The sequence below is a fragment of the Hyaena hyaena genome, unplaced genomic scaffold, assembly GCF_003009895.1.
Source record: "Hyaena hyaena isolate Hyena2069 unplaced genomic scaffold, ASM300989v1 scaffold_297, whole genome shotgun sequence".
Taxonomy (NCBI): Eukaryota; Metazoa; Chordata; class Mammalia; order Carnivora; family Hyaenidae; genus Hyaena; species Hyaena hyaena.
Window position 1 is genome coordinate 1,802,834 of NW_024080929.1, and position 21,113 is coordinate 1,823,946.

General features: G+C 39.0%; 1 protein-coding gene across 9 annotated transcripts in view; it reads right to left on the minus strand.

The window, feature by feature from the left end:
* Positions 1-13,624: 13,624 nt before the first annotated feature.
* The window catches only part of PAK3 (p21 (RAC1) activated kinase 3), a 139,781-nt gene continuing 132,292 nt past the window's right edge, over positions 13,625-21,113 (minus strand). For all 9 annotated transcript variants that reach the window (XM_039247416.1, XM_039247413.1, XM_039247412.1 and 6 more), the window contains one exon: positions 13,625-20,337. In XM_039247416.1, the coding sequence (XP_039103347.1) occupies positions 20,248-20,337 (90 nt within the window). In that variant the 3' untranslated portion in view covers positions 13,625-20,247. The remainder of the gene's footprint in view (positions 20,338-21,113) is intronic.

Genomic DNA, 21,113 nt, shown 5'->3' on the forward strand with positions numbered 1-21,113 from the left:
AATCATATCATGATTCGTAGTCAGACAATCACATCTATTGCCTCCTAGACCTCAACCCTTTCTGGGAAAATATACTGTCCCACAGAAAGTGGAAATATCTTCCCTACACTTATAATACCAGCGATATATCCACAATACTGTATCAAGAACTGTCCAGCTAGAATACAAAATGTTTCTCTCATGGAATCTTTACCTCTCTCACTGTTGTGTGCACATATATACTTACGTATGCACACACATAATTTGTCAGCAGACTTGGTTTTTCCAAAAGGAATCCAATGCACTGATACACACCAATATATATTGGATAACAACACAAGTGCATCTCAAAATAATTATGCTGCATCAAAGAAGACAGAAAAAGAGGATGCAACTTGCCTTATTCCATTCATATAAAATCTTGAAAATGTAAGGGGCACCTGGATGGCTCAGTTGGTTAAGCATCTGACTCTTCATTTTGGCTCAGGTTATGATCCTAGGGTCATGGGATTGAGCCCTGTATTGGGCTCTGTGCTGAGTGCGGAACCTGCTTGGGATTCTCTCTCTCTCCCTCTCTCTCTCTGCCCCTCCCCCTACCTCAAGAAAAATAAACATATCCATTTTGAGCCTAACTGTCCATCAACGGACGAATGGATCAAGAAGATGTGGTTTATCTATACCATGGAATACTACATGGCAATGAGAAACAATGAAATCTGGCCATGTGTAGCAACATGGATGGATCTTGAGCGTGTTATGCTTAGCGAAATAAGTCAGGCAGAGAAGGACAAATATCATATGTTTGCACGTATAGGAGGATTAGGAGGAACTTAATGGAGGACCATGGGGGAGAAGAAAGGGAAAAATAGTGGGGGAGAGGGAGGGAGACAAACCATAGAGACTCTTGAATGCCGAGAACAAACTGAGGGCAGATGGGGTGGGGGGAGGGGAAAGGGAGTGATGGGCATGGAGGAGGGCACGTGTGGGGGTGAGCACTGGGTGTTATATGGAAACCAACTTGACAATAAACTATTTGTAAGACACAAAAAAAGACAAATAAACATAATTTTTTAAATGTTTATTTATTTTTGAGAGAGAGAGGGAGAGCGAGCGAGCACGCGCGCGAGCACACAGGAGCAGGGGAAGGACAGAGAGGGAGTCACAGAATTTGAAGCAGGCTCCAGGCTCTGAGCTGTCAGCACAGAGTCTGATTCAGGGCTCAAACTCACAAACCGTGAGATCATGACCTGAGCTGAAGTTGGATGGTTAACTGACTGAGCCACCCAGGTGCCCCAAGAAAAAGAAACTTTTTTTTTTTTAAATCTTGAAAATGCAAACTGCTCTCTAGTAACATAAAACTTATTTGTTCCCTGGGGAGATGGGATGGGGAGAGAGAAAAGGAATACAAAGTGGCCTGAGGAAACTTTGGGGAATAATGACCTTATTTGTTATGTTTGAGCTATTCTGTTTCTTGACCATCATGTTGGTTCCACAACTAAGTGCATTTTTCAAAAACTCAACTGACTCTCGCTGTAAATGCATTTTTTTAAAAAAAAAATTTTATAATGTTTTTATTTCTAGTAGAGAGAGAGAGAGAGAGAGCGTGAGCAGGGGAGGGTCAGAGAGAGAGGGCATCACAGACTCTGAAACAGGCTCCAGGCTCTGAGCTGGCAGTCAGCACAGAGCCCGACGCGGGGCTCGAACCCACGAACTGCGAGATCATGACCCAAGCGAAAGTCGGACGCTTAACCGACTAAGCCACCCAGGCGCCCCTATAAATGCATTTTTAAGAAGACTTACAACAGCTTAACCCCATGACTGATTCTTTAAAGTTTCATAGGTATTATACCTATATACATTAGAAACTCCTCCTGACAATGTTATAATTTATTTTTGCTTTCAATGGTCATACATGTTTTTAAAAACTTCAAAAGAGGAAAATAGTATTTTATGTTTGACATAAAACATATGTTTCTCTTTACTCCTAAAGTTCAAAATTCTCCCTGGTATCATTTATGTTCACCCTGAAGAACTTCCTTCAGTATTTCTTTGAGAACTGTTTTCCAATTCTCTTAATTTTTCTTCATTTCAGAGTGAGTTAAAATAAACTCACTCTTCATTAGCCTTCATCTCTGAAGGATATTTTCACTGGATATAGAATTCTAGTTTGACAGCTCTTTCTTTCAGCAATTTATTATTTTCTTTCAAGTAAACTCTACACTCAATGGGGGCTCAAACTCATGACTGCTCTACTGACTGAGCCAGACAGGCACCCCACTCTTTCAGCAATTTAAAGACATTCCTGTTTTCTGTCCTCTATGGTTTCTGATGAGAAATCTACACTATTTCCCCAGTGGCTTGCTTTCAAGATTTTTGTTTATTCATGTTGAACAGTTTTATTATCTGTCTAGGAGTGATTTTCTTTAAGTTTATACAGTTTGGAGTTCATAGAGTTCTTGAATATGTAAACTTATGTCTCTGATTAAATTTGGGGAGATTTGCAGCAATGAATAATTCTAAAATTACTTTCTGCACATCTCTTTTTTTTCCCCTCTGGGCTTTTAATGACATGAATTTTAGATCTTCTGATACTGTCCCAAAAATCTTGGAGGTTCTTTTTAATTTTTTTAATTTTTTAGTTGGCATATGTGTCTTGAATTTAAATTTTTCATTTTAAAAATGCACATAGTTTGAGTGATTTGATACACCTAATCTCCAGAGTCAGGAAAAGCTGATAGAATTGATATCTAAGCCAATCTTAATGGATGAATGCAATTAATCAAATGAAGAAGAGAGGTACCAACAGTTATAAGCAATGAGAATGATGTGTGTACATGACTTGCAAGGGAGCATGTAATGTTTGGAGAAAAACAATTAGCTTGCTGCAGTTAAAATATATGGCACCAAGCCCCTCTGGAAAACAGTGTGGAGGTTCCTCAAAAAAATAACAAAAGAACTCCCCTATGACCCAGCAATAGCACTGGTAGGAATTTACCCAAGGGATATAGGAGTGCTGATGCATAGGAGCACATGTACACCAATGTTCATAGCAGCACTCTCAACAATAACCAAACCATGGAAAGAACCTAAGTGTCCATCAATGGAAGAATGGATCAAGAAGATATGGTTTATCTATACATTGGAATACTACATGGCAGTGAGAAAGAATGAGACCTGGCCATGTGTAGCAACATGGATGGCACTTGAGGGTGTTTTGTTGAGCGAAATAAGTCAGGTAGAGAAGGACAGATACCATATGTTTGCACATATAGGAGGATTAGGAGGAACTTAACGGAGAACCCTGGGTGAGAAGAAGGGGAAAAATAGTGGGGGAGAGGGAGGGAGGCAAACCGTGAGAGACTCTTGAATGCTGAGAACAAACTGAAGGTTGACGGGGGTGGGGGGAGGAGAAGGGGAGTGATGGGCATGGAGGAGGGCACTTGTGGGGATGAGCACTGGGTGTTATGTGGAAACCAACTTGACAATAAACTATTAAAAAATATGGCACCAGCATGGAAATGATGACAGATGGTGTTGGAGAAGTAAATGGAATGAATCATGCAAGATCTTATATTTCAGGATAGATACTTTTTAAAAATTGTTCATTTATTTATTTTTAGAAAGAGAGAGAACCCCAAGCAAGCTCTAACTGTGGGCACAGAGCCCAATGTGGGGTTCAACCTCATGACTGTGAGATCGTGGCTTGAGCCAAAATCAGGAGTCAGTAGCTTAACCACTGAGCCACCCAAGTGCCCCATCAAGATAAGCACTTTTTAAAAACATGTTTATTTATTTTCAGAAAGAGAGAGTGCGAGCACATAAGTTGTGGGAAGAGGCACAGAGAGAGGAGAAAGAGAGGAAAGAGAAAGAGAATCCCAACCAGGCTCTATGTTGTAAGCACAGAGCCCAACATGGGGCTTGATCCCACAAACTGTGAGAGATCATAACCTGAGCAGAAACCACGAGTCTGATGCTTAACCAATTGAGCCACACAGGAGTCCCAGGGTAAGCACTTTTGACTCAGCCAATCCTGAGGAAAATTTTGGGAGTCAGGATTGTCCTGTGGACCATTGGAAAACAGAAAGTTATTTATTTATTTATTTAATTAATTAATTTATTTATATTTGTTTATTTTTGAGAGAATATGAGTGAGGGAAGGGCAGAGAGTGGGGGAGACAGGGGATCCGAAGCAGGTTGCCTGCTGTCAGTGTAGAGCCCCATGCAGGACTTGAACTCATGAACCATAAGACCATAACCTGAGCTGAAGTTGGTCATGTAACTGACTGAGCTACCCAGGCATTCAGTTTTTAAAAATGTGAATGGAATTTCTTTCTTCTTTTTACTTTTCTGAGTTTTCTTATGTTTCTATAATGAACATGTATCGCTATCTTATTTTAACAGCTTTTGTGAAATGTAATTCCCATACCATACAATTCACCAATTTAAAGTATGTAACCCAATGGCTTTTAGTGTACAGAGTTGAGCAACCATCACTGCAATTAAATTTAGGAAAAGTTTATCCCTTCCAAAAAGAAACCCTGTATGTACCCTTTAGCAATTACTTCCAACTTTCTACCAGCTCTCTTCCCTTCCACCCTAAGAAACCATGAATCTACTTTCTGTCTATGGATTTGCCTTTTCCAGACATTTCATACAAATGGGATCAGACAATATGTGACCTTTTTTTGTCTGGCTTCTTCTGGCACAATGTTTCATATATATTGTAGTATGAATCAATACTTCATTTCTTTTTATTGCCAGATAATATTCTGTTGTATGGCATACCACATTTTATTCATTCACTCACCAGTTGATAGAAACTTGGGTTGTTTCCATTTTTTGCCTATTATGAACAATGCTGCTGTGAAAACTCATGTACAAGTTTTTTTGTGTGGACATACATTTTTAATTTTCTTGGGTATATACAACTAAGAGTGGGATCCTTGGATCACATGGTAACTCAATGCTTAACTGAGTAAATGAGTGATGATTTTCCAGAGCAGCAGTACCATTTTGCATTTGCACTAGCAATGTATAAGGGTTCTAATTTCTCCACCTCCTTGCCAATACTTGCTAACTGTCTTCCTTTTTTCCCAGTTTTTTGAGAAACAAATGACATACATCACTGTATATATTTAAGGTGTAAAGCATGATAATCTGATATAGGTTTAAGGTATACAGCATGAGGATTTCATTTACACATATTGTGAAATGATTACCACAGAAGGTTTGGTTGACATCTATAGTCTCATATAGATACAGTAAAAAGAAAAAAAAATCTTGCGATGAGAACTCTTAGGAACTACTCTTTTAACAACTTCCCTATATTATACAGAAGTGTTAACTATAGTCATCGTGTTGTACATCACATCCCTACTACTTATTTATCTTAGAACTGGAAGTCTGTACTTTGTGACCACCTTCATCCAATTTCCTCTCCCCTACCCATTGCCTCTGGTAACTACAAATCTGATCTATCTTTCTATGAGATTTGTCTTCTTGATAATTTGCATCCTAGTGTGTGAAGTGATATCTTGTTGCCGTTTTGATTTGCATTTTTCAGATGGATAATGCTGAACATCTTTCTATGTGCCTATTGGACTTTGTACTTCTTTGAAAAAAATGTTCAGATCCTTAGGCTAAATGTCTGTTCAGATTCTTTGGTTGATTTTTCATTGGATTATTTGTCCTTTTATTAGTGAGTTGTAAGTGTTCTTTATATATTCTGGATCTAAGTCATTTAACAGATTTTCCAGCTTTCTTTCCCATTCTGTGGGTTGTCTTTTCTACTTTCTGGTGGTGTCCTTTGAAACACACAAGTTTTAAATTTTGATGGTGTCCAGTCTATTTTTTTTCTTTTATTGCTTATGGTTTTGGTGTGATATCTAAGAAACCATTGTCTAAACTGAGGTCACAAGATTTATGTCTATATGTTCCAAAAGTTTTAAAGTTTTAGTTCTTATATGTAGATCTTTGATCCATTTGAGTTAATTTTTATATATGGTGTAATATGAGGATCCAGCTTCACCCTTTTACATGTGGATATCCAGTTGTCCCAGCACCCATTGTTGAAAAGATCCACTGATCTGTAAGTTTATCCTTATGCCAGTATCACACTATCTTGACTACTGTACTTTGTAGTGAGTTTTGAAAGCAGGATCTGTGAGACTTCCAATTTTTTCTCTTTCAAAATTGATTTGGCTATTCTGGGCCTTTTGCACTTCCATCTGAATTTTAGGATAAGCTTTCAATTTCTGTAAAGAAACCTGCTGGGATTTTGATAAGAATTGCATTGAATTTATACATAAATTTAAGGAATATTACTATCTTATTATTAAATAGCATTTAAATTAACATCAGAATGAATATTGGACATGTATTAATTTTTAGATAAAAGTGAAACAGTATTTATTTACAAAGTGGTACACTATTCCTCTTTCAGGGCCCCCTTGTCAACAATTACCCCATATCTTCATCTTGTATTGTTTCTAGTTGGTCCTTTAGAGACAGAAACAAAGAGCTTGCTATTAGAACTGGGCCATATCAAAAAAGGGTAGCTCTGATCCTGAGGATTTTTGGTTTTGCATACTCACTCTTCATACAGTCTCAAACCGGGCAAGAGTAGAGGAAAACTATCATTGATTGAGAGGAAACTTTTAGCTGTCTCGTACCCTGAATATCCTCATGACATGGTCTCAATTAATCTTTACAACAACATTTTACATGAGTATAACTGTTTCAGTTTTATAGATGAGGAAATGAAACCCTTGGGAGTTTACAGAATTGGATCAAACTCACAGGACTGTTACGTGGCAGAGGTGGGATTTGAGTCAAAGTTGTTCTAACTCTAGAGTCTTTGATACACCCGCTGTTTCCAATGCCTGGAGACCACTGAGAGTATGAAAGCATCTTACAAATATCTTTCTCATCCTGCTTCCCATACCTGGCATAAGGTCTTTTCTTCTTTCTCTAGACTCTCTTAGGCTGCTGAGTTGTTCCCAGATGCTCTTTAGAAATGTTGAAGGTCATAAGAAAAGTTCATAGTCTGTTCCAGGGTCTTTATCCAAGTTGACCTGGCCCCTGGCACAGTCCATCTCTCTGAAGGTGCTCTGCCCAGAGAAGGGCACTGCCTTTTATCCCAGGGCTGAAATTATAGCCGAACCAACAACACTCATACTTTTGAATTTCAGTACAGATTTTCTCACCTGGTAAACTATTTGGGATGAAGCTCTCAGTAATAACTGTGTAAGAACATTTTAAGTTGTGCAAAAACATTTTACTCCATAGTGGAAGATTTCTGTGTGTATAGGGATAGTCCCCAAAACTCTGAATATATCAAACCCATCCAAGTTATTGGCCAAGGACCATGACTTCTGGAGCACCAAAATAAGAAGAGAGTTATTTTACTTCTCTGAAGGGAGGCTAACCTGCAGCAACAGGAAGGACAAATCCAAATACCATGGAGTGGGGAACACTGGATGATTCTTCTGAAATGTCTCCTCCTTTTCCCAACTAGTTTGTGAGTTCTCAGCTACAGAACTAATTACATCATTAGGCTTATAATCTTTTCCAACGGGATTATCATACAGGGAGACAGGGAAAGTTTACAGTCACAAACTATAGCCAATGTTCTTCATCATTTTTTAAATTTTCTAGTGGCTTAGCGATCAATAATTTTGACTTCTTGGTGTGACTTTCATAGGTGGTTCCCGTATCTCTCCATGGATCTATAATCAGGCGTCATGGTTTTTGTTCAGGGAGTATTAGACAAGCTCTTGAACTTTATGTGAGAATCTACATGAAGGGACACATTGGAGAGCAAAGGTCCATCCTGATAGTGCCAGAGAGTCCATGGAAAGAATTTAAAAAGGGTTATGACCTAGTCAGATTTACTTTTTTGAAAAAGTAGTCTAGCAGCAATGTGAATCAGAAGAATGCCAAGAGTGGAAGCTGAGAGACAGTTCCTAATGCCTTCATTATTTATTTTCCTGAATTGTTATAATATTCCACAGTAGTAGTGAGGGTAAGAAGTAAGGGATAATTTAAGAGATACTTAACAGAAGGAATCAAAAGAACTTGGGAATTGGGAAAATAGTAGGCATAAATAAGATGAAGAGAAAATTAATGATGATGCCTAGATATCTGATGTAGATGGCAACGAGAAAGAGAACATAAGGAGAGTATCTGATATGATGGATAGAAGATAATGCATTCCATTTGGGGCAATTTGAGTACCAAATGCTTTTGGAAAACATTCGTGGAGATTTCAAGTAAGTAGGTGGATTTATAAATAGGGTATGAAGTTTAGAAGAGACATATTGACTGGATATAATCATTTGGGAGCTGTGGTATAGTTGAAAGCTGAAGACAATGGTTGTAATTAAAAACAAACAAACAAACAAAAGACCATGAAAGAATCCTGGGGGTCAACCACATTTAAGGATGGGTAGAAGCAGGACTATTGAAAGGGAACTGGAGAAGTGGCAAACAGAGAGGTGAGGGAATAAGGAGAGAGTGGTCACAGAACGGAGAGAAGATAGGGTTTCAAACAGAAAGGAACATCTAACATTCACTGAGTCAACTAAGGTTTATTGAGTGACTACAATGTGGCTGGGGATACCTCAGGGGATTAAAAAGAAGATACTTGCCCTGGTGGAGTTTACAGTCAATTAGGAGGAGTTGACAATAGACAAAGTGAATAAACAAATGGTAGCATATGAAAGAAGTTGATAGATATTATGGAAAAAGGGACTAGGGAAAGAATATCAGGAGTTCTGGTTTGGGAAGTGCAGTTGAAATGCGGTAATCAGGGTAGGACTGATTGAAAAAGAAATATTTGAGCAAAGACTTGAAAGAAGTGAGACAGAGACAAATACCATATGTTTGCACGTATAGGAGGATTAGGAGGAACTTGACGGAGCTACAAGGGGGAGAAGAAGGGGGGAAATGGTGGGGGAAAGGGAGAGAGGCAAACCATGAGAGACTCTTGAATGCTGACAAAAACTGAGGACTGATGGATGTGGGGGGGAGGAGGGATGGGCATGGAGGAGGGCACTTGTGGGGATGAGCACTGAGTGTTATGTGGAAACTAATTTGACAATAAACTATTTGTTAAAAAAAAGAAAAAGAAAAAGAAGTGAGACAGAGAGATGTGTGATATCTGAGGAAAGAGTTTTCCAGTTAGAGAGAACAGGCATCAAAGAGGTTCTGAGGCAAACACATGCTTGAAATGTTTGTGGATTAGGAAGAAAACACTGCGTGGGTCAGAATGAGTGATGGAGAGAATAAAATGGGATAAAATGAGAAGATAAGAAGGTGTCACACCCCGTGGAGGGCCTTATAAGTCATTAGAAGGATCTCGTCTTTAAGAGAGATGTGGAGCCATTGGAGAGATTTGGTTTATGTTGAATGTCATGTCAAGACTATAGTTAGGCATGCAAGGGTAAAAACAAGAAGACTAGATAAGAGGCTGTTGCAACAATCCAAGCAAGTTGAAGATGATTTGGATCAGATTGGTAGTAATGAAGGTAGTGAGAAGTGATCAGATTACATCTAAATACACATATTCACACACATATGCTCACTCAGTCGTGTAGTTTCTTTTTAATCAGCTTCATTGAAGTATAATTTAGACACGAAATCGCCTAATTTTAATTGTACAAGTCAGTTTTGGGTCAACCATGTCTTAGATGGATGCTATAATGTCTCCTGCTAAAATAATAGTTTCAATAGCTGGGTTTCCCCCCAAGAGTAATGTCCTACAGTTTCAAGAGTATTACACAATGGCTTTGGCTTTGTAACTATTTAAAAAACTGGTTATTTCAGCCAAAGATGGATGAGGAATTGAAATACAAATATCAGGCATGGACTTGCTTTACACAGTACAAGACTTCACCAATACAGAAAGTATAACTGGATGCTATACCCAGAAGCAAGCCACTGAAGTTAGTGGGCAAATATTTCTCGATTTTGGATATAGATGGGAGAAAACTTGGGGTGCACAGTCATGCTGTCTGCACACTTCATCTAGAACATGCTCAAGCCTGTCCTATACAGGACCAGGTCTCCAACAATGGCTACAGTATTATAGAAGAAATATTTCTCTGAATTTGGACTGCCAACCAAAATTCAATCAGGGTAGTAGTTACTATTGAAGGTGTTTTGGTGGGACAGCATACTTTTTTTTAAAGACAAATAATAATAATATCTGGCATTTATTGAATACCTGAAATATGACCAAATGAACATTTTGATAAGTTAACTTTTTGATCCTTCACAACCTTTTGTATTTTTGCCTTATTTTTATAACTGAACTTGATGCTTAAGGAGAAGTGAAATGAAGTTCTAGCTCTGAAACCTAAACTCTCAATCCCATATCAGCCTAAGGGAGATCCATCATTTAAGAGATTCAAATAAACTGACAGCACATGACTGAATCTAGTTGAGGCAAAAGCAAAAGAGGTAGTGGGAGCCAAGATGGAGCATTTGGGGTACAGCATTACTATTCTACTAGGAATGATGATTTTCCTCTCATTATTTCATTTTTGGTGGGAAAGCCCACTGCCTTGAGACTTCCATGGGAGAGGAAGAGGGAAGTACGAAGATTTAGGAGGCTGCCATAATATATAGCTAGACTGAAATGGAAACTACTAGAAACACACAGGTTGGCCCACACAAAGCATTTTGAAGCTTGAATGGAACATGTACCAATGCAATGTTAGAGTATGATGACAGAAGTTACATGAAGGGGTGCTGAGTGGTGTTGAAGAAGGGGGGCCCTCCTGGTAAACCCAAAATGATTGCCCTATCTAGATGCATGGAGAAAAATAGAGTGAATCTATCACAGTGGGCCACAGTGTATACTCCAGCCAATAGGTAATTAATGGAGAGCCACTGGACCACTGTCCATATGTTGGTGGACAAAGTAAATACCCCTCCAGACAAGGCTCATTTCTTTACTCCTTAGGCATTTAGAGGCTGAGGAGCCACACTTGTACTTGGCCTGACTCTTGCAGCTGCAGGTGCCACCTCAGCTGTACCCAAGCACCATGGTAATGAGGAAAAACATTGGAAATTATTCATTACAAGGCAGTGTTGGGGGGCAGAAGTCTCCTTCAATTGTGATGCCAAGATGGTGAAAGAAAATTGGCAGTAGACCTGAGAATCTGGGAGCACTTGGGTGGCTCAGTTGGTTAACCATCCAGTTCCTGATTTTGGCTGAGGTCATGATCTCAGTCCTGAGACTGAGCCCTGTGTTGGGCTCCATGCTGGATGTGAAGGCTGCTTGAGATTCTCTCCCTCTCCCTTTGCCCCTCCCTCACACTCTGTCTCAAAACAAGAACAACAACAACAAGAACAACAACACCAAGAAGATAGAGGATCTGAGAAAGTAAAAAAAAAAAAAAAAAAAAAACAACTGAAATGGGTACAAGGCATCTTATAAATCATTAAGTTTATGACCATGTGCTGGGACTCACCTTTACCATCAGTGGAACAATGACTTCTGGAAGGTCATAGAGAGAGGACAGGCCCAGCCTCACCCACATTGTGCCTTGCATAGTATAGATATTAGTGCAGAGGACATCAAGGCTTTGGCTACTTTCATAACCTATTACATGCTATCATTGCTCTACCATTTGAAAGAGGGACTAAGGTAGGTATTAATAACCTTCAAAATTATACAGATAATGAGTTAGGAAAGATCACAGGAGTGTACCATGGAGCTAAATAAAAAGGGTTGCTTTGATTCTAGAATTGATGCCTTTGCTACTCTTATGAACACTAATAAAAGGGAATTACGTATACTTATCTTGGTACCATTGGCTAATTCTGATATTAATATACATGCCTGTACTATTGGTAAACACATCAGCCTAAGTGGAATCCATATGACTCTGCCACAGGGGAGGTACCTTCCACAGAATTGAAAAATTCATGAATGGATTCCTCCACCAACCTCATGAGATTGTCTCCCAATGTGGGGGATAAAACCATTATTGTTTAGGATTTGGTAATATGGGCCTGCACACTATGCAGTATTTATATAATTTTAATGTTGGATGTGCTGGTGTTGGTGAGATTGATGGTAACATATGGAATTCAGATAGTATTTAACCAAGAGAGAGTTAGAAGACTCTAAATTACAAATGAATAACAAGATTGGACAAGATTGTCTTTTCCATAGTCAAGTCCGATAAAAGAGATACCCTGAAAACAGATTATGACACATGCACTTCTGCTTCAGATAAAAAGCAGTTCACCAAACACAACACACCCCAAATCAGAAAAGAATCATTAAAAGGCAGTAATGGACCAATAATACCGGGGATAACAATCTTCCTGAGGGGGAATGGTTTGGTAATCCCTGCTCTCTACTTGAATGCTAGGGGAGTAACTATATCATTTAAGTGATTAAAAAGTGTTTTTGAATTATGTCACACAACCACTTAAATGAGAACAGGATTTTAACTACCATTTGCTAATAGTGTCTGCTCAAAAAGTTTAGAAAGAAAATGTGGAGAACTCGATGGTCTAATCATTTGTGCTCTCTTGCAGGGATTCAGGACATAATGTCAAGCGCTGTAGTACAGCACTGTAATAACATGACATTCCCCTCCTGTATTTTAAAATTTAAAAAAGTTAATGTTTATTTTTGAGAGAGAGAGAGAGAAAGTGAGGGAAGGGCAGAGAGAGAGACACACACACAGAATCTGAAGCAGGCTCCAGGCTCTGAGCTGTTAATACAGAGCCCAATGCGGGGCTCAAACCCATGAACCATCAGATCATGATGTGAGCTGAAGTCATGCTTAACCAACTGAGCCACCCAGGTGCCCCTGGCTGTACAGTTAAAATTTGTTTCTTGTAAGGAATTTTATTCTCATGTGACACCATAGGCTGATGAGCCAACTCATTGATGCCCACAGGGAAGAACTCATAAGCAATGATATTTGAGTTCTCTGCTTCCACAGTGAGGCCTCAAAAGTGCCTGAAGAGAGAGTGGGAAGTCTTATTACCTAAAGGGGAATTAAATTAAGGCAGAACTTCTTGATACCAAGGTAATCGGTAGTTGGCATTGGTATTAGGTTAGGGTATGCTATCCAGCTCGCATCCTATCTCTTTGCCATGACTTCTGACATGTCATGATGGAGGTATCATGTAGTCTGTTGCTTTTCTTAATGGAAATTTTATCAAGATAATTGGAGATCCATATGCAGTTATAGAACAAATATAGAGAAATCCTGTGCACCTTTTACCCATTCCCCCAGTGGTAACAGAATCTGTTGCTTCTTCCTTTATGGGAATATACACACCTAGGAAATAGGACCAGAGTACTCTGGTTAAAACATTAAAGTACACATATAATGGAGCCAAACTGTCAATTTCCTCTTCACACCAATGTGAGCTGCTTGGAAGAACATGGAAAACTTACAGGTGCGATTCCATGTAAAAAACCATGACTCTGAGCTATTCCATGTGAAACCAGATGGACATCCTGGGTCTGATTTACTTAGTGGCAGAATCTTCAGGACATTTCCTGCATTGCTCACAAGACTGGGCATTTCCCTGCCTCTAACCGGTGAACTAGGTAAAATGGCCAATGTCGGAGGGGTGGGCAGGAAGGTTGACAGAAGAGAGAAGCACCAGCTCATTGATGTTTGTCATTTTTATTTGCAATACTTTAGGTCCAAGTTTCAAACTGCAATATTTTTACACTCAAGACACAGTCATGCACAATCCATATTTCAATTTTCTATTGCTTCAACCACAATTTAAAATAACAATATTTGAAACAAAAGTCATTAAAAAATCAGAAGCTGAGGTCAGAAGGATGGAACCATACCATCAGCAGGTCTACAAAAGAAATAACTTACTTAAAAATCAAACAAACAAAAAGACCATAAATACCTTTAATCCAAAGTTACAGAAGAATTTCACTACACATGGGTTTACAGATAACACATTTTAACAAAAGTAATGCACAACCAAATGAGATACAATTCTGATAAAGAATGAAAATATAGATCCTCCTCAACTTTTGTCTGGATATGATGAGTATAATCCCAGTAGACATCAGTACCCTGTGATCTGACTCCTCCTGGCTGATGTACTGAGATTTAAAACTCAACTCACTAATGGTTATAGGATTCTGTGAAAGGTCTTATCATCACTAATGAATATAGTATATGCGGGTCCATAAAGCACATCACACACAAGCACACACACTGACCTTGAATTTCGCACTCAGGGCTGGTTGGCACTCTGCTATTGGCAGAGCATTGGGACTAACGAACTTCCAGTTTACCCTCTTTCTAGCAGTATACTCATACACCTGGCCAATCACTGTGGGAGTTGTCATCAGAAATGCTATCTTTGGTTCCCAACAAGTGGATTTGTCAATACTGCTTAATGTTAATAGCATGTGCTCACGTTTTCATTTCTTTCTCTGCAACCTGCAAGTTCTTATGTCTACTCTGAATAGTCCCAGCCATTAAAATGCATGGGTTCTGCCATCTCGTGCCATTTGCAAAGTAAACTCTACCAGCATTGCTTCATAGGAAAGGAGAGGCCCAAATATACCTGTGTTCTAGCAAGTGTGACAGTGCATTTCTGTTCTAGTAGCAAATACTGGCCACGGCTTAATGAAAACCAGACTTTACATATAGAGTATATGGAAAATGAAAACTGGGAACACACTACAGAAAAAGGACATTAAAACAAAAACAAAACAAAACAACTGAGGATTTGGAAGGCTGCCACAAGTTTTATCAGCATTCCCTATTATTATTTTCATTTACTTGAGGTTTTTATTTTCCCCATCATTTGACATATTTCTATTGTTTCACTGCCACCTAAGAAACCCAGGTTTAAGCATGCGATATTTGCCATCATTTCATCAGGCTGAATTTGCAAGGCAACTTAAAGTACTATAAGATGATAGAATTTTTGGAAAGACCTTGGGGGTCATCTAGTCTGATATCCTTATTTTACAGGGGAAGGAATAGCCATGAAAAGGTTAAGTGACTTGCCTAAGGCCACACAATAAGGGAGAAATAGAATCTATATTAGAATTAGGTCTCTTTACTCCTAGGCTAGTACTACATCTGCTTCATTCTTTGTAATTGCTGTTGATTTCCTCTTAGGTACGAAATAAGGTGAACATGGTACCCTCCCCTTACTGCTGGTAGGTGTTATGGGGTGGCATTCACCTGATGGCAGCTTCCAAAGGAGACTCTGATGGCACTAACCAGCTTCTGTAAGTTTATTTTGCAAGTCTGACTGTATTACGTGGCAGTAAATGCTACTTGTATTATAGTATACTTGCACGCAGAAGTGTACACATGGAGGCAATATCTCAGGTCCCGCATTTGTAGATTCAGTTAGATATTATTTACTATTAAACAGACATTCCCAATGCATGAGGAGTTGGGGGATATTCATTTAGTCACTGAAGGAGTGTGGGATCAGAAAAAGAGTGGAAAAAATTAAAGCTAACAGAAAGACTGTATCAGAAACAAATCTCTTATGAAAAATTCTTTCTTAGGAAAAAATATTTCCATTATTTCCAAGGTACCATTTATTTCCTTCCCAAACCACATGCAAATATACGTTCAGAATTGCGTGTTAAGTTCACTCAAAATCCCAGGGCTATTAGACTGTCACTTTACAAATGCTGAATTTCAGTCCTCTTGCTCAGAGACTGGGAGAAGCTTGCATCACTGGCCATGCCTGTGTTTAACTGAATACTAACTGCAAGTAGCTCAGAAAGGGACCATGAGATTCAACTGGGGATGGCAGGGATAAGATGCCTGTAAGTACTTTTATGTTGAGAATGGCCAACGGAAAGTGGGTTCTCTAGGTATAAGGTCTGCTCTTGGTGAAACTGAGTAACATCTGAGACCACTACCCCATTATAAAACTCCTCACCTACAATTTCTTCAGTGAGTTCAGAGGAAAATCCTTCTCTTTGGGTAGATAGTCTCCCTTTTGCTCCTGAAAAATGACAGTAGTTATGGCATACAACCTATAAACAGGCAGGACAGAGAGCACATGGAAGCCATCTCAAGCCAAAGCTAACAAGACTGTAACTGAAGGCCAACAGGCAATGGCAGTTCTAAATATTTGTCTTAATGTTTTCATAGTCGGCTTTTAAGCACAAGTCATAACTTCCACTGAAATCAAAGGGACTTGCCTACTAGTCACAAAGAGAACAATCCCTACCCGAATGATATAACGTCCAGTCAGACAAGGACATGGTGGGAGCTGGGGGATTTATCCTTCTGTTCTTCCCAAATTCAGCCCGAAAATCTACTAAAAAAACTGATCCAGGAAGGTGATCCCTGACCTAGATGTTTTCAAGGGGGCTAATCAAATGTCACTCCTCCAATCTCAAGTAATCACAACAGAGGCCTCCATGCTATATCCAAGTGGAGGGCAGCCACTTTTAAAGCAGAAGGATGGACGTGTTTGGAGTTCTAAGAGTGACATCTCCCTAGCTTCAACTTATAGATAATAGTCCCATAAGAAAGCACGTGCCATCCCCGAGCGTGTGCCAACCTCAGCACCCAGGCAAATATAAAGCCTATGGAAAAATTGTAACTAGCAAATATCTGTGCCCTGCATGCTCTGGGCTCTGGCCAGAAAGCATCTGCTTCTGGCATCTTTTCTATGTTTCTATAGTTCCATTTCTGATGTTTATTTATTATAAAGCAATATTAGAACAATATCAAAGAAAATTTTGAAAGGAAAAACATGTTTTGTATAATCCCACCACCCTAACACAACTAATTCAATGGTCTGTGTTCCCAGTCTTTGTCCATTATGCACAACTTGTTTTTTTACATAGTTGTAATCCCTGTTTATGCTATTTAAAAGTGATTTTATAGATTTCTCTCTGAGAACTGGCAGCCTCATTAGAAATAAACAACCCATTGCGCAAAGGAATATAGTTATTTACATGATCTTTGAGCTGAGAAATATCCTTTATAGACAAACATCTCAAACTATCAAAACAGTTATACAGACGACAGGAAGCAATTTCATATTTTTTTTAGCAATGGAATGTGCTTCACAGGGCAGGGATAGATGTGGGGATCAGGTGGTTAAACTCAACATCGGGGTGCAATTCACAAGCCTGAAGAAATCTGAGTAACACAATTAAAGAATAAATACTTGAGTTAAATCTTCTTACATGACTTGGCCATCCAGTAGCCAAAATGGAACATGGACACACAAATATTTACAATGACACATAGACGAGATCAGCAAGAACGAAGTCATTACCCAACATGGTGACTGATTTGGGGGGATTGTGTCATCCAAAAATCTTCATGGGATTATGACAACGCACCGGATCCTTGCGACAACATTAATGTTCTTTTCTTTTCTTAAATAAATAATCTTTACTGTGCTTCTCACCCTTCCCTGACTTTCCCACTGCCCTATCCCTATCTCAAGACATTTTGGAATCAATATTCAACAACGTGCCCCCATTTTCTCAGGGCACACTAGCAACTTTAAAGATCTGGATAGACTCATCTGTGTCAAGATGAGCTTTAGAAAAAGTCCAGAGAAAGGGAATAAACAATGAACCACCTGGAGTCCAAGTTGTTCAAGTGTACCCAATGTGAATCCTTCAGCATCATTTTGGCAGGAGAAACAGCTTCTCACTAATACTTATTAGAAATACACATAACTCTCCAACATGAGGGAGGGTCTTTGGAAGCTGTTCTCATTTAAAAATTTACATAGATAGAAATTTATAATAGTAAAGACTACTGCGATGTATTACCATTAAATCTTGTTACAATGGGGTGTGGTGAAGAAGTACCTGGGTGCTGATTGTTAATATGCAGGATTGAAAGCATAAAAGAGTAGCCATTTCTCTGCCTACAGTGATCTGAAGGATCACTGCTCCAGGCCTCTCCCCACCCAAAGGCCTTAATGACATAAAAGGGACACTAATCAACAACTAGGGCTTCTCAACCAGGTTTATGGTTCTCTCCACTGGCAGGACAGAGTTAGTGTACTGAATTCTATTCACACCCCAGGTATGGTTTCATTGAATTCCCTGGCACTATGAATGAAACATTAAAAAAAAATTTAACTTTAAATGAAATAAAAATTAAGGCCCCTCTCTCTCTTTTTCTTTCTCTCTCTCTCTCTCATTAGAATAGTGTGGCATTAAAAATTTCAGGCCCACCCACCTTTTTTGCAAAGTATAATACAGCATGCTTCAAATGAATGTTGCCATTTGATTTTTTCACATCTGTTGTTTTATCTCACTGTGGATATTTTCTAGGGGGTCAAGCCCCTCCCAAATTCTATAGTAAAAAAATCAGTAGGAAAATAGGAAATCCACCAGTGGTGTCATTTCCTAAACATAAACATGTACACTATATGGTTAGCAGAAATTCTCTAGAGAAAGTGCTTTCATTTCAGTGAATGGATGGATGGCTAGATGAATGGATGTACCTTGGCAGAGAAGAAGAGAGGCCCATGTCATTGATCTCTTTCTCCCTCTTGCTGAAGTAGATAGGTTCTATTGAGATTCTTGATATATTACAAATCAAGAAGCTTTCCATAATGCAAATTGTTAGCTTTTTAAAGGCTTAGAGAAACAACTTTGCAAAATTTATAAAACTGACTACAGTTGAAAGAGAAGTATATATTTTTCCTATGCAGTCACCCTCCAGATATTTTTCTGCTCAGAAGATTCAGGAAGTGCCAACTCGTGAATTTTAATAAGTAGATACGTGGTGAAATAATAGTCAAATTTTCGTGTTTTCGCCAAGCCACAAAAGGAAACCAGTTGGACTGATACTTCTTGGGATAGATGACTGCAAATCCTAATTACTTTTACTGGAGAATTTCCAGATCTTTATGAACATGTTTTTGAAATTCAAAAGCTCAGAGGACAAAGTGTGAACATACTATATCTTGAAACAGAAACTGGCAAGACAGAAGGCAAAGGGAACACGACTTAGAGCCAAATATTGATCGGGGTATAGTTTTTGCGAATCTCCCATTTCTCACAGGGTTGAATACTTACAATATCTCTGTTCTCCATATTCTTTAAGAAATTTTTAAAATGTTATAAATTGTCACGTGATTTTTTGATCATAAGCAAATGCTGGGTAATGGGTCTGTTTCCTCCTAATGCACCTGTTTCCCGATGCCTATGTTCCACAAGCACAAGAGAAGATTAAATTAGGTGTCTTTATTTTTGTTTCCTTCTGTCCAACAAAGATCTAAGTATTGTACACTCATTTTGTTTTCCTTTTGGCTCTCAAAGAAAGTCCCATCTTTGTCTAAGTATGACTTCTCCTATGAGGATTTCCTAGGTTGAAGACCTGGACTCATCCAACAGGAGAGTTCACAAGGTTTGGGGTGTCCTTTCTCAGGTATCATGAAGATGAACAAGCTGGTTTCTATAAATGATACATCAACTACCTTTTAAGCATCATCATGAAAATGTGACAGGATTTCACCATTAGAGCTTTATTTAGATATACAGTTTTAAAAAGCCCTTCCTGAACACACATATTCCTCTCTGCTTTTGGAAAAATGCCTTCAAAGAAACCTTTCCAAATACAAATGCAGAAAAACAGGTACACAAACCAAGCCACCACTATAGAAGAATAAAAAATCGCAACTCTATTAGGGCATGGACTTCCACATGGTCACACAGTACTTGCTCTGGGGTAATTTTTTTGTTTGCTTTGCTTTTGTTTTTTTGTGGTTTTTTTTTTGTTTGTTTGTTTTGTTTTTGCTTTTCGTTTTTTGATTGCTTTTAAAAAAATGTTTTGACATCTTTTTTTCCTCTGGACACCTAATGACAATGCAAGTGAAAAACATCACATTGGGTAAGGAGTTTTGAAGGAGGTTCGAATGCAAGAGGGACTACTCTCTAACTTAAAAACGAACACGACACTATGAAGAGGGAATGTGCATCTTTGAGAAACCTTTTTTTCTTCAAAGTGAATGCACAAAATGAGGGGATTCACTACTGGCTCTTTCGCTTCACGGTAGAAGTGACCACTTACGGCCACTTCGACATTGCTGCCCGGTTCGGGCTGCGATTCAGGCTTACAAATAAATTACATAATCTGAGGGAGTAGGAAAAAGGCTTATAAGAAGTTTCTATTCATTGGAAAGTTAAAGAAACCCCCCCACCCCATTTGACTGTCTTTTCTTCCATCTTTCCTGCAGCAGAATTTCACAGTTCAGTCTTACTCAGGAGGGAGATGATGTGGGGTAAGGCCTGCAGTCTTAGCGGCTGCTGTTTTTAATCGCTTCCTTTGCAGCGATAATCAGAGGAGTCAGGCTTGAGAGAGGCTTGGCTAGTTTTAGAAATGGATGCTGCAAAAGGAAAACAACAAAAAAAGAGGAATTACTGGAATCTTTTCCTCCAACAAGTATATTACTTTACATTCTCAAGCATCCTTTCTTCATTCAAATGCACTTTGAGTGTCCAATGAAACATCATTAAAGATAATGAAATATCTTTATTTCATTAAAGATAGCATCAGTTTTTGTTCCTCAGATGTTCTGGTCATTCAGTGTCATTAAATTCTCCGGCAGCTGTCTGGCCAAGCCAGAAACTCAGAGGAGGAATATCATCATCATCATCATCATCATCATCTCCTCACTGGGTTTGCAACAGTCTCATTTTCTGACTTTCTCCAACTGATGCATTTATCTGGAGCAGCTCTCAGCATGGAAAAAGTGTCTTTGGTGGACTTTGACCCTGAAACCAGTAGCTTCTTAACAGCTAAACCTCATAGCCATGCCTCTGACATTCCTCTCTTGGCCCTGCTGCAGTACTTAATACAAATGAATATCCCTTTCTTTGAAATGTTTTCCTCATTGGCAGCCTGTGATGTTCTACCATCTTGGTTCTCTTCCACATGCATGCTCACTGACTCCCTTCTGTCTTCTTCACTGCGTTTCCTCCCTCCTCCCACCTCCCACATACCAGAACTCTGCTCTCATCATGTTCTTTTCTAACTTGATTCCTTTGAAAGCTCACTTTCTTTCATGGTTTTGACTTCTTATCAGCTTTATGGGGATGACTCCCAAATCAATTGACCTCTTTCTTGCAGACTGGTCCTACTTCTCCAATTGCCTGTTAGGTA